The 14,046-nt window shown below is 41.8% G+C and overlaps 1 protein-coding gene across 4 annotated transcripts in view; it reads left to right on the top strand.

Moving 5' to 3' along the window:
• KIAA1217 (KIAA1217 ortholog) overlaps positions 1 to 14,046 on the top strand; it is a 178,134-nt gene that overhangs the window by 72,744 nt on the left and 91,344 nt on the right. For all 4 annotated transcript variants that reach the window (XM_053980344.1, XM_053980333.1, XM_053980326.1 and 1 more), the window contains exon 3: positions 9,197 to 9,392. In XM_053980344.1, coding sequence (XP_053836319.1) covers positions 9,197 to 9,392 — 196 coding nt within the window. The remainder of the gene's footprint in view (positions 1 to 9,196; positions 9,393 to 14,046) is intronic.

The following is a 14,046-nucleotide window of genomic DNA, read 5'->3' as shown; positions in this document are numbered from 1 at the left end:
ATAAGTAAGTGATTACTAAACACTGTCCCAATTCCAGCTTTATTATTTATTTTATATACACAGGTGGAACTGGTTTAGGTGGTAAAAGTCTTGCTGCAAAATTAAGGACAGCTCTGTGGGCAAAGCAGTAAATATTTTTGTATTGAACATGCAAAAAATCTTAGTTCTGCAACTTGCAGAATTATCTTATATGCACAGTGTACCTCTGAAGTCACCTGTATCTCCTTTCATCCTGTTGAGCTTCTCTTCCACTTCTAGATGGCTTCTAACGCCAAACAGAATGGATGTCTACCTATCTTTCCCCCCCCCCCCCCCCCCAGGGAGGCAGTGAATGTGTACAGGCCTTGTAGTTACACAGGTAAAAGGTGCCTCTGTATGGTTTCTACCGCAGTCAAGGGCGCAATCATAAAAGCCCCAAGAGAAGGCGCGGTGGGAGCCAGCAGGGAGGACTCGGAGCGGGCAGAGCGGCAGCGGCTCATTTGCACCTGATTTGTGTTTCCCCTCTCAGGCTTTAAGGAGGCAAATAAACATGGGACCACAGGGAAGGGTGGGAGAGGTTGAGGTGTGGAAAGCAGGAAGGCTTCAGGCTTCTCCCTCCCTCGCCAAGGTGGCCTCGAGGGAGGGAAAAAGAAGCACAAGAGCAAGGTGACAGGTTGGGAGAGAGGAACAGCAGAAGCTTCTACAACCTCTCTCCTGTGGCAGCCCCCTAACTCTCCCAGGTGCCAGAGCAACAAGCTCTAGTAAGTGCTTCAACACGTTTACTTCCACGAGTAGAGGCTAAAATAAGTCCGTGGCGTGGATGTGCTGCCGCCGGCCGCAGCGCTGCTTGCCGCGGGCCATTGTTCTGCTGGGGGCTGGCAGCCACACCCTGCCCGCTGGCCTCGCTGCCGCTCGCCGGCCCTCCTGGCCATGGGGCTTTTTTTCGGGTGTTTTTGAAATAGCATGTTCATGCAGAGCGCCTTCTCAGCTTGTAGAAACACCGAAAAACAGGTTTTTCCAGGATCGCTGCACGGTGTGCTCCTTTGCTTTGGGAAACAGACACCACAGAAACAGACCCTCCTCCTGTTTTCCTTAGGGACGTATGTAGGAGGAACAGGGATGGGTAAATAATCTTCTTGAATCAGAACTCACTATCCCCTAGGTACATTTAAGCATCTGGTATATATTCTTCGTCGTCCCCGCCCCCCCCCCCACCCCCCCCTAACTTTTTGCATGTGGTTTTAAGCATGTAAAGATCTTTCCCCTTTAATCAGCATAATGACAGTTTTTGTTTAAATCATCCTTTTTAAGCTTCACAGTTCTCATGGCGATTTTGGGGATTGTGTAGGTAGGAGTTACCTCACCCACTGCTGATGAAACGCAGCCATCTCCTGGATGGAACAAAGGGTCGTGCTGGGTTGTGAATACTTCACAGTAGAGTTTTTCAGGAGGGAAAAGAAAAATCGCTTCCAACTGAAACTGCCATAAGGTCTTAATTAAGACAAATGCTGATGTCCAGGCTGGAATTTATGGATAACTTATTTAAACAAAGTAATAATAAACTGAAGCTGTGATGCAAGCATATGACAGTGAATATGAAAGATGAAATTTTGGTCTGAGGAAAATTAATGGACCCATAGACGAAGCCTTGGCAGGGAAAAATAGTGAGGTGACTCGTGGCTTTTTTAATTTGACTCTCATGTGTGAATAAATTCTTCACATGACGAAGGATTAGAATAAAGCAGAGAGAGAAATTATTTTATTTTCAAGGTTTCTTTCATTAAGTATGACTTTTGCTTTTTATTAGTGAGTGACTAATAGTTTTCTCTGTTGTTTTACTTCACTTCCTACCATCAAATCTCAGGTGTTTGTAGAAAAAGAAAACCTTGGATTTGGACAGAAACATACTGTGAAATATTTTTACACTTTAATGTGGATGGCTTGGGGTTTTCTGATATTACACATATTCCAAAGAGATGCCACAGCATGTTGCATATTTAAGTCTGGACTTGTCTGGACCAATTAAGCTGCTCTTAGACGGGCTGTTGAGTTCCTTAGGGCAGCATTTTCAAATGCAAGTTCCTGCAATTAAACATCTGAATAAGAGGTCTGGCAGCATAAGTGCTGAGCACCTACAGCTTTTATTGCTCCTAATGAATATCTTTACTATAGACACACAGCTTTCGTGAAAAACATGTTTCAATTTATCTAGGTGCTTACAGTTAAAAAAAAAAAAAAGTTGGAAAATGTTGGTTTATGTTAGTAATTTATAACAGAGTTTTGTGAAAAACTTCTTTTGCTAACTCTGGGGATCAACCAGCTGAAGAGCAAGCCATGGCCTTGCCAAGGGGGAGCAGCCTGTGGATATCCTGCTCGGTGATTCACAGCACTCAGGATTAAAAGAAATGAGTTTTGGCAGCTTGCCACGGCAGGGAGCATGCAGCTGGCCACCAACAGGAGCTAGGAAGGCTCGTGGGAAAACGTGCAAATTTTTAGGATGATTTGAATATCATTACAACCTAAAAATATGGCAGATAAACTCTGTCTCATCATTAGACATGTTTTTTTTTTTTTCCTCTAAGTGGAAGAAACTGGGGTCAGCATCAGTGAATACAGAGTAGTAGATAAAGATCCTGTCATCAGTAGAGAGGAGTTTTACCTTCAAATAAATTCACTAAATTGATTAAAATGTCCACTCGTTGGAGCATCCAGACCCTGTCACAGTGACGGGTAGTGAGTGGCTGTGACTGAGCATTGCTGGTGCTGATGACTGAGTTATCTTCCCCTCATTCTCATTCACCATGGGAGGGAGGAGGAATGCTTTCTTTTACCTTACTTGGCAAAGTTCTTCTGGGTCTGTTTCCTCCCTTTCTCAGAGCATGTGAAGATCTGCTCTGGGGCAGTACCTCAGGTTCAGAGTACACCAAATTCATTGCTTTGCTCAATGACCGCACGGCAGGTGGCCAGGGGAGGGCTCTGTGACTTGTGCTCTGCTGGCATCGCTCCTGTGTGAGTATGGCGAGCTCAGGCTGCCCTCGGGACCGCCGGCGGCAGGAGGTGGCCGGCAGTGCTGCAGAGAAGGGGCAGCTCGGGCAGCATCCAGCGCAGAACATGCCTCCAAGCCAAGGAGGCTCCAGGCAAGTGGGGTACCTTGCTTCAGTGCTAGGGTGGTGGGCAACCATAGCTCAGGCATTTCTCCTTGTCAAAGAGGAAATAATTCTGGCTATTCATACCATAGAAATCAATCTGAGATGCTTGTGAGAAATAACTGGTTTTGTAACTCGTTGTTGTTGATTCATCAGAAAATAGTGGAAAGATTGGGCGTGAAATACAGAAATGAAAGCTAGAGATGTGTGTTAGTCCATGAGCAGGCATTAGGGAAGAGTATAACACCTACAGGATCTGTATGTGGGCAAGTGGGCAGCTGCCCTCCCACTCTCTTCAGCTCTGGAGAGCACAGATGCTGGCATGTGCCTGCTCCTGGCATGGTACCATTTCCAGCTGATGGCATCCCAAAAAAAGATGCCATAGATTTTTACATCTTGTAATGGTCAAAAAGCACCAAAAGCACACAAGTGAGTTTGTCATGAGAGATGGTTTAATGTTGCATTCAGCTGCTGAGTCATCTCCCCACCCCCAGCTCCCCCAGTGAGACAGAGTATCCAAATACATCAGTTGCACAGAGGTAATGTGAACTTTAGTTTAGACAGACTTGTATAAGCATTTAACTTTTCTGAGAAAGTGCTATGGAAAAATACGGAAAATGCTTAAAACCGAGATAGTATGGGTAGTATTTGCTTTCTCTTCACCAGTAACGTGTCACTCATAGCCTGTCCAGACAACTAAAACCCTATTGTTGCATTAATATGGAAACCCAAAGACTCTGTATCTGTGGAAAAAGCAGATCCATCCTTCAGACAACAATAATGTGACACAAATGTGATGAAGTATTGTTGCAGTAGTAAGAATTCATGTGCTGTGGCAATACTTCAGCGTTAATAAACTCGTCATACACACAACACTGCTATTTGCAGTCTGTCACATATCCTGTATCCATCTTTGGCACATGTCACAGGACAAGTAGTTTACTTGAATGTCAAGAAGAGTAGGCTTCCATTTTTCTACCGATTTTTCCTCTCTATTTGAAATGTCAAGAAGACTCTTAAATGTGGAGGGAGGGGGGCTGCCTGTGCTACGTTCATTAGAGTACATGATTGGAAAAATATATTTTACTACCTATGTTCTATTTTTTTTGGTGCCTTTGTTTACCATTTGTACATTGCCAGGACTGCTAGCAGCTTTTAAGATATATAAAATTATTCTCCTGAATAGATAAATTTCTGTCAAGATAAGGGCTAAGGAAGTTCTTGGAGAAAAGAAGTAAAAAGTGGGAATTGATCAAGAGATGAAATTAAAACTTTCTTTGGGTTCTGCAATTTTTTTTCTGAGTTCTGTTTTTCTGTCTATGGAAATGTGTGAAGCAAATTTGCAGGAGAAAGGAAAAGAGGGAAAAAAGGTTTCTGTTATATAGATTAGTATAAAAAATAACTGGAAATGAACATAGAAGAACACTATGAAGAACAGAAACATAAAACCGGCTAGAACAAAAGCATGAGGATTAGTGTGGACAAATGTGTGCAGAGGACCAGAAGCAGAGGCATGCAGAGAACTTGATGAAAATCCCTGCTACTCCATGACTGCCCATTACATTGGCATCTCTGCAGTATCTCACTTTTTGTTATTCAGGTACTTTCAGGCTTTATTCCTAATTATTTGCAGTTTTACTGCATTTAAAGAGCCTTGCACGTTTTTCCTTTATTTTTTCTGAGTCAGTGAAAGGACTAAAGCAGATGTATTGAAAGTGAATTCTTTTGCCAAGCTGTAGCAAGCAGATGTCTGTCATGAGGCATGATTAACTACAGTTTTAATTCTTTATCAAATTCCAAGAGTGATTGAAAGATACTGGATCTTCTGTAATTGCTAGCTCCACATGCTATACTTAAATATATACCCTGAAAAGGTTACAAGGGTCTATATCCTTGTAAATAAAATAGTGTATCCTAAGTAAAAGAGTCATCAAAAAGCACTGTGTAATTACATGTAAGTTTGCACCAGAATTGTCCATCCCTATTTTGGCCTATCTTTTCTGATGATCTTGTAACCCAGAACTAGCACAGACAGTATCTTTTATCAGAGAAGTCCTTAAGGAGGGTCAACTCTACTCAGCTGGGTGAAATATGAACCCTATTGCACAAAGAAACATTCAGGGGAGTGCCTCCTAACATACAGCTTGGGGGGAAAGACCATGGCTGACTGAGGAAATGTAGCCTAACTGGTCTTGGCAGAGGGAGGAGAGAGACCTGCTGCCTCCTTCTGAACCTCCTTCTGTTTTCTGGCACTTATCCTCGCGGTGGCTTGGAATGTGCCAGCATTTCCTTGAGTTTGTCTGCCTCTGTGGAGTCTGTATTTACACATTTCAATTTTGGATAAAGCTGTTCCTTAGTGGGTATATCTTGAGTTTTTTCCTCTGTTAGATATTTCAGGGTTTTTTTCCTACAGCACCATTCTGACTCACATAGCAGTCTAAACTATGACTCTAGTTGGGTCCTCTGTTGGGTCCTGAAACAGTGACTATTGGGGTCAACATTTATTTTGTGCAAGTTTGTACTGTGTGCTAGTCCTTAAAAAGTCCTTAAAATGACGCTTGCTGAAGTATTATTTTAAGCATTTTAATATGAGTTAACATTCAGTGGAAAAAATATATATGGCATTACTTATTAAGTATTTATTTGACATTTGTCTTATTTTTCTTATCTGATATTAGAATCAACATCCTGAATAATTATTACAAGGTTGGACCATGCTGAAGGTTTCTGCACTGCTTTCTTCAAAATCTTTACAAATACTTGTAGCTACAGCTCTGTAAATGTTGCTGGTTCCTTCCCCACTGCGTGAGTTGGTTTTCCTAAGAAGTCATACCTAGGAATCCACTTGATTATTAAGTAGCATCAAGCCGTGTGCTTGTTGCCAATAACAAAAATGCTTTCCTATCAAATCTGCACTCATATCTCTTTTGAATACCCACTGTTGTTGCTGAGTATTTTTTTAGAATCTGTTTAAAATTCAGAATCCTGGAATGTAATGTTTACAGAAGTTTAGCATGACAAATAACTTGAAGCCTTTCATAAACTTCATGTGTGTATTTGGTGGATCTCATTTATAGCTTGCACTGGCTTTATGTTTGTGTCACTCCACTTACTAGAGTGGAATTCCTATGGATTTGAGCTGGTGAATTAAGAGGAAGACTGGGCTTTGTATCTGAGCAGAATCCATGATGTGCCTCTGGATTGCTTCAGAAAGCTGGAGCATTGGTGGTGGGAAAAAAGGGCTGCCGAAAAAAGATCTTTTTTAGTGTGGTGGGTTGACCCTGGCTGAACACCAGCTACCCACCAAGCTACTCCATCCCCCCTCCTCTGCTGGAATGCAGGGGAGAAAATAGGATGGAAAAATGTTATGGCTTCAGATAAATGCAGTTTAATAAAGAAAAAGCAAAGGCCACATGCGGAAGCAAAGGTAAACAAAGTATTGTCTATTCCCCATCAGCAGATGATGTCCAGGCTCTTCGCAGGAAGTGAGGTTTCAGGCTCCAGTACATGTAGCAGTTGCTCCATAGGACAAATGTGGTAACAAATGGTCCCTTTTCTCCTCCTTTTTCTTAGCTTTTATTGCTGAACAGTCATCAAGTGGTATGGAATATTCCTTTGGTCATTTTGGGTCAGCCCTTCTGACTTTATCCTCTGCTAAGATCTTGCCCACCCACAGCCTCCTGGGTGAGTGAGGGAATGTTGGAGAGAGCCTTTATGCTGTGCATGCCCTGCTCAACAGTAGCAGAAATAATGGTGTTTTATCAACACCTTTCTAGTCACCAAGACAAAGTGCAGCACTATGGGGGTTGCTATGGAGAAAATTATCTGTTAGACCCAACAGATTTAGCTACAGTAATGACATCATGTCATATGTGAGGATCTGGGGTGCTGTGTCTTAGGTCCTACAGCATTTCCCCAGGGACAGCCAAAGAAACACAGCATTGCTGAGGTTGGCTCCATCTGTGCATTCACAGGACACGCTGGGCAACTGCTCAGCTAAATCTGTGCCTGTTGACTTTGGTAATAAAGTGTCCCCTTACTGCTCAAATACACATCTGTTCATGTTATCAATGAACAATAGAGATGCAACTGCATATCTCAAATGACATTTGGGGATTATTTTATTATAAATTGAAGAGAAAAAAATAAGCAGAAGCAAAGCCAAATAAGCTTGATCTGTATTTTCATTTTATCAGTATATATTTTCTTTAAGAAACTAAAACAATCTCATCCCAACAAACTGAAACTAAGGATCTTTGGTTTTTTTTTTTAACCCTGTTTCTTTTAGTCATGGTTTTCTAGAAAGGGAGAATTATATGCCTTCGAGCTCTCTATGAATGGATTTATACAGATAAGTTTTTAATCACTACAAGGAACTAGAGAACTGTAATTTCTTGGCTTGGTAATACTTCCGTGATACGCCTGCGTAAACAAAATACTTCAGCAGTGATGGTTCACGAGCCATGTTGGAAAGTTGAATGAAGAAGTACTGACTTATCATATTCTTTTCTGTGTTTGCAAGTCACTTGTCACCTCTGTAACTTTCCTGGCACAAGTTCTTGTATTTACAACCTGCAGACTAGTGCTGACCATGTCAGAGGCACTTCAAAGCATACTTTAGAACAAATGTTGTTAGCTTTAAGTCCTGCATAAAATTCAATGCTCTTGAACAATTTCATTGCAGGACATTGGATAGTACGTACTATTTTAATATTAGCATTTAGGAAGTGAGTAGTTCAGGAGGATTTACTTTCTTGTGAGGTATATCTAATAATTGTAATTTGTGAGCAACTGCACAACTTGGCAAGAACAGCTCTCTACAGACAGCTAATGAAAATGTAATAAAAGTTGAAGTTCTCCATACATTCAAAGTCACATGATGAATATTATGTGATGCTGAAATTACTTTTGCTCATTTCACTTGAAAAACTACTGAAAGAAACACATGTAAGCAAGATTAGTTAGCTTAGCTTTCCAGAAAGAAGCATAATCTTTTTTGGATCTTGACAGCATCTTCAAACCTAGAGTTGAAATTGATTTTGATACAGGGTATTTTTAACATAATAGCATCTGACCTTAAATGTTAGGGGAGATAAAAACATATAATTTTAATGCTATCTCATGCCTGGTGCTGATTATAGATGTCTATAAAGTTCATATTTACATACTGGGTTTGGAACCTAGTAAGCTTGCTTTGCTTTGAATTTCTGCTTTGAATGTTCCCGTTTGTTGTGATATGGTTTGATTGAGAGAGACCAGGAAATTATTCTTGCAGAGTAATAGTACATGTGGTTATGAGGAGGTTTCACTACACAATATTGAATATGCTTCTTAAAGCAGCCCCTTTTTGTGGAAAGGGCTTATAATGTCATTCATAGTTTGCAAAAAATGTTCAGGACATTTTATTTCCTATTGAGTGTGTTTTTACTAGGCAGATCCTACCGTGAAGAGTTGGTAGTAGTGCATAAATGAAAACATATCTCTCCCCTGCTGGAAGAGTTGGGTTTTTTCCCAGCAGCTGTATTTATCAATTTACTAGTATGATTTCCCAGTAAAAGTCATAATTAATTTGGTCAGTTAATGAAGACAGCTCTGATTTATGCTGGTGCATCAAAAAAAAAAAAGTAATTGTTTGTGATGTCAACTAGAAATGTTAGATGGCTATTTTGGCTATGCTGCATGACCTGGACCTTGCATAGATGGCACACCAGAAGATACTGAAATTGATAGCTTTACAACTCCATTACAGTACTGCTTTTCAGAGGATTTTTCTTAGCAGATTTGATAAAATTAGAGTGTGTGTGTATATGGACAAGGAGAATGGCATTACTGTACATCTCCTCAGCACATGTCTTATCCTCAGGGCCTTGTTAGCAACAAAATTTGCAGTGTGGATATACAACCATAAAAACTGCAGCAGAATGTCCAAGGACACTTTTCCTAAATAATCTACTCAAGTGACCTCCAGCATACCAGAATTTGAAGAATTGGACTCCTTCCTACTTCTCTTTGATTTTTTCCTCCCACACTCTAGTTTCAGTAGACTGATAAGGAAATACTCTGTTTTGCAGACAAGAAGCCCGAAGCCGTCCCAGAGCCCACAGCCCAATTTGGGTGACCACACAGAACACCTCTCTGAAGTATCTGCTGATTCCTTAGAGGCCATGTCTGAAGGTGATTCTCCAACCCCCTTTTCGAGGGGCAGCCGCACACGGGCAAGTCTTCCCGTTGTGCGGTCAGCAAACCAAACAAAGGAAAGATCACTGGGTAAGAGCCTGCTCCAGTCCTTCTCCATTCTGTGTTAAGTCTCTGTTTTCTATTTGTGGATTTAAAATAATCTTTAAATAGTTCGGGGTTGAAAAAGTAAAGACTTTGGTAGCACATTATTTTTCATGTCAGGTTGTTCTTTGGAAATGAACTCAATATGGGATACTGAGTAACTTGGGGGAATGGTAAAATTATTTTCATAAGATCTGAAATTGTGATAGGAGCATGGTAGAAATACAAGGAGAGAGAGATGCAGGCCCTGAAATGAAATGCTGAGTAATGGTTAAAACCCGCTGTTGTGAACACTTCCTGCCAAGCCTGCACAATATTTGGCAATGAATTTACAAGATTGTACCCTCATTTTCAGACAGCAGACACAGGTTTTTCACTTTGTCATCTCTTCAAAGCCAGACTTAGTTGAAAGAAACCTAGAGATATTATTGCCTTAGTAATCCATCTTACTGAAAAGGTTTGTATTTGTGTGGTGGTAGCTTTCCAGGCCAAGGATTTGAATGGATATGCTGATGGAGATGCCCTTTACTTTGGGGCAGTGCACTTCAGTCTGCACAGTGACACGAGAGATGTGTCAGCACAGGTGGACAGCTCTGCTTCCTGCATTCTTCCCATATCTCAGGGTTGAATTCAGCCCAGCTGTGAACCAGAGCTCCTTTTATGATGGCAAATTTTGTCTCAGAGACTCTGCTCAGCTGATGGATGGTAGGAGTAAAGGCTGTTCTTTTGAGGGAAGACACCAGAGGGCAGTTAAAGTGTTGTGGGAAGACACGTAACTCATCTGTGGATTGCTGAGGAAGGCAGGTTTTGCTCATAGGTAATAAACTGAAATGCTGCTTTCCTCTAGGCTCATTTCCCAATATAGAGAGTGACATAAATCGAAGACTGGACTCTAAATCATACCATGCTTGTAAGCTTGTCATGGTGGTTTACTCGTCCCTCGATAATCTAAGACAGTTTCTGTCAAGAGTATTATGATATCTGACAAACACAACAAATGTGAAGAAAACAGGGCTGGAAGGGGTCCCTTACTCTCCCAGAGCTGAAAAGTGAAGAGCAGTGGGGCTGGAAACAAGGAGCTGAAACTTGTCCATGTCATGGACAAATGGCTGCCCTCCCACAGCCTGCTGGGCCACCAGTATGTTGGGCTTTTGGAGGAGAAATTTGTGATACTTCAACTTGGGTAAGACTTTTTGCTTTTGAGGTGTTTTTAAGAAAACATGTATGTTTACTGTACATGTACTATTATTTTTACTATACTATACTGCCTATAAGTCACTGCTGGCTAGGGCAGCAGTATGGCTTACTTCACCCCAGGATTTTCTGTAAAACTTGTATTTGCTTCAGTGTGATGTTAAGTGATTGAACCTTTGGAACTCACAGTCCTGCCTCACTGTGTAGGCTGAGGACCCCAGAGCTGGATGCAGCACTGCAGGTGGGGTCTCACCAAAGCAGAGTAGAGGGCAGAATCCCTTCCCTTTACCAGCTGCCCACGCTGCTTTTGATGCAGCCCAGTGCACGTTTGGCTCTCTGGGCTGTGAGTGCACATGGCTGGGTCACGTCCAGCCTCTCACCCAGCAGCAACCCAAGCCCCTCTGGGCAGGGCTGCTCTCGCTCTGTCCATCCCCCAGTCTGGTGTTGATACCAGGCATTGCCCTGACTCAGGTCTTGGTCTTGTTAAACCACATCAAATTCCCACATGCCCACTTCTTAAGCTTGTCCAGGTCCCTCTGGATAGCATCCCGCTCCTCAGGCATGTCAACAGCGCCACACAGCCGGGTGTCATCTGCAAATTTGCTGAGGGTGCACTCAATCCCTTCATCTATGTAATTTTTTAAGATACTAAATAACACTGGTCCCAGTACAGACCCTGAGGGGCACCACTTGTCCCTGATGTCCACTGGGACTCTGAGCCATTGACCGCTACCCTCTGGATGCGACCATCCAACCACTTAATTATCCATCTAACACTCCGCTCATGAAATCCATCTCTCTCTAATTTAGAGAGAAGGATGTTGTGGGGACCATGTCAAAGGCTTTACATAAGTCCATATAAAGGGCATCTGTAGCCCTTCCCTTGTCCACTGCTGTAGAAGGCCACTGGCTTGGTCAGACAGGACTTGCCTGTGCTAGCTGTCCTGAATCAAGTCCCTGTCCTCTATGTGTGTATGTGTGATCCTTCCCACAAGTGTTCTCAGCCTCAAGGTATCTTCAGCTTAGGGTTTTCCTGGTTATGGTTTCTACCTCTATAATAACCATCAAGAGATGTCTCCTCCAGGTGTTTGTTCAGTCCACCTTTGATTCCCATGTAAATTTTTCACATCCTCCACAGCTCATCTGTGACTTTGGCAGCAAGTTCCTGTTGGTTTACTGCCTGACCACTGCTTTCATGTTGCTTTGTTTTATATTTGTTTATCAGCTCTAAATTATGCCCCTTAGTCCTTGTGTTGGAAGTGACAGCAAACAGCAGATTGCTATCTGCTTCTCCCAGGCCATAACTGATTTCTCTGGCCTGTCATTTCCCTCAGGTAATTTCTTCTCCAGCTGAGAAGTGTTGCTATAACCACTTGTTGCTTATCCAGAAACCATCCTGGACACTTGACTATCATTGCTGCCTTGAAATTTTTGCTAGTAAATTTTTGATAGTATCTTTGCTAAGATGGGAGGACCATAAGTTCACTGTTAAGTAATTAATTCTTAAACCCTTTTTTTAGTGTCTCTTGCATGTGCTGAAATGTGTTGTCCATGCCCTAATGGAGGACAGCAACATGAAGATACACTATTTTATTTAATGGCCAGGATTTCAGTCCCTGCAAAATACCCTGTCTTTCATGTGCCAGAGACAAGGTCCCAGCTTGTCCCATCATGAACAGGCCAAATGCAGGAGAAAGAAAAAAGTAAACAAACAACAGGGAAGCAATGTAATATGAAGCATTTCAGTTGATAGTTTTTAGGAGGGGTCACAGGTATGTGTGGCTTAAGGGGTCATCATACTAGCCAAATAGGAGGTAATATATTGTCATCACCCCACAATCTGTCTTTTTTAAGTAGTTCCAGGAACCAATTAATAACAACTAGTTTGTTTTAAAAGATAAAAAGTATTCCAAAATAGTTCAGTTTTATATTATTATTATTGTTAATATTATGTGCATTTCTTTTATAATAATGTCCTTTTTGATCTCTTCTGCCACTGTGTTCTAACAACACCATCAGCAATGTTCTGAAATTTTACTTTTGAGATGCTTTGCATGCTGTGGTCCTTTTTATTTCCAAATATAAAAGGGGAATGTTTATTTTTAAGAAACAGGAAACTGTTTATAACTTCAGTTTTAAAAGTATCATGAACGTACTTCTATTCATATGATTTTAAATAACCTATGTATCATCACCTACCTTCCCATATATATTAATTTAATTTAATATCATTTAAATAAAAATCATGTTTTGATCCTCAGTGAACATAATTTCAGTGAGGAGGGTAATGAACTTTTGGAAACTTCTATGAATTTTACATTGCATATCTCAATGCATTTTAAAAAACTGATGTTTTCTTTTTGAAATTCTAATTGTTCTGTGGGTTCCTATTTTGCTAGCTATATATGAGTCAGTTTGTTTAAAATTGTGGTCTGAATTAACATGGAGCCTGAGAAGGAATAACACAAATGCATTTTGGCTACCTCACTATCATGGGTTTGTCAGTCAGGATTAATCTAACCAGACATGGTATTCACATAGAGTTGACCTAGAAAACAGTATTCTTATTGTGGGCCCATTTAAAATTTCAGCCACAGCTTTTGAAATTAAGGTATTTCTTGGCTAAGAAAACTAGAAATCATCACTTGCTTCACCATTGTGCAGCCTGGAGACAAAGCAAGATATTAAAATAAATGAATTCACTGTGCAAGAGAAAATTAAATGTATTTTAAAACACATATTTGAAAGCTGGGAGCTTTTCCAGTGTGATAACTGTGGGAAAAAAATTATCTAGCAAAACTGTCAGTGAGAATCAGCTGAAACCTGGAAAGTGCTCAAAAAGCTTTCCACAAACTTCACTTGCAATTTGCCTGGAGGAAGCAGAACCTGACAGGCATCCAGCGAGGTTACGCCAGCAGCCGCCTGTGCCCGCACTGCAGCTCGCTGCTGTCCCTGCTCCAGTACCTCCTCGGTGAAATGAAGGCTGACAAATATGTTCACTTGTGCTCTCTCATGTGGTACATCTGTCCAAACAATGGGCAGCATCCTGGTAAGGGCAGGCTCTGGCATCCTGTGTGGTGATGGAGTGACCAGGGCACGCAGTGCGATGGGTCAGAGCCCGGAAGGGCAGCGTGTGCTCACCCCTCCCGCTGCAGCCACGGCTCTTGGTGCTCCTGCAGGATCCGGCTGCGCGTGCAGGCCTGGATGAAGGAAGGACGTGGTACATGGGGGATTTCCATAAATGCACAAAGAGTTGGGTTTGAGTAGTGACAGAAGATGATGAAGCTTTGGGTTTGCAATCATCTTTTTTGGGTGCCCCAGCCAGGGTGCCCAGCCACTCCAGTCCAGATGGATGAGGAGCAAAGGATGACTGGGCTCCCTGCTGGTAAACCGGTGCCTAAAGTTAGGTGGTGTGAAAAGGCCTCTTCAGAAATGTTTGAGCCTGCCA

Source organism: Vidua macroura, chromosome 1, assembly GCF_024509145.1.
Source record: "Vidua macroura isolate BioBank_ID:100142 chromosome 1, ASM2450914v1, whole genome shotgun sequence".
NCBI lineage: Eukaryota > Metazoa > Chordata > Aves > Passeriformes > Viduidae > Vidua > Vidua macroura.
Note: the sequence above shows the minus strand (reverse complement) of the source record. Positions and strands in the feature narration are given on the sequence as shown.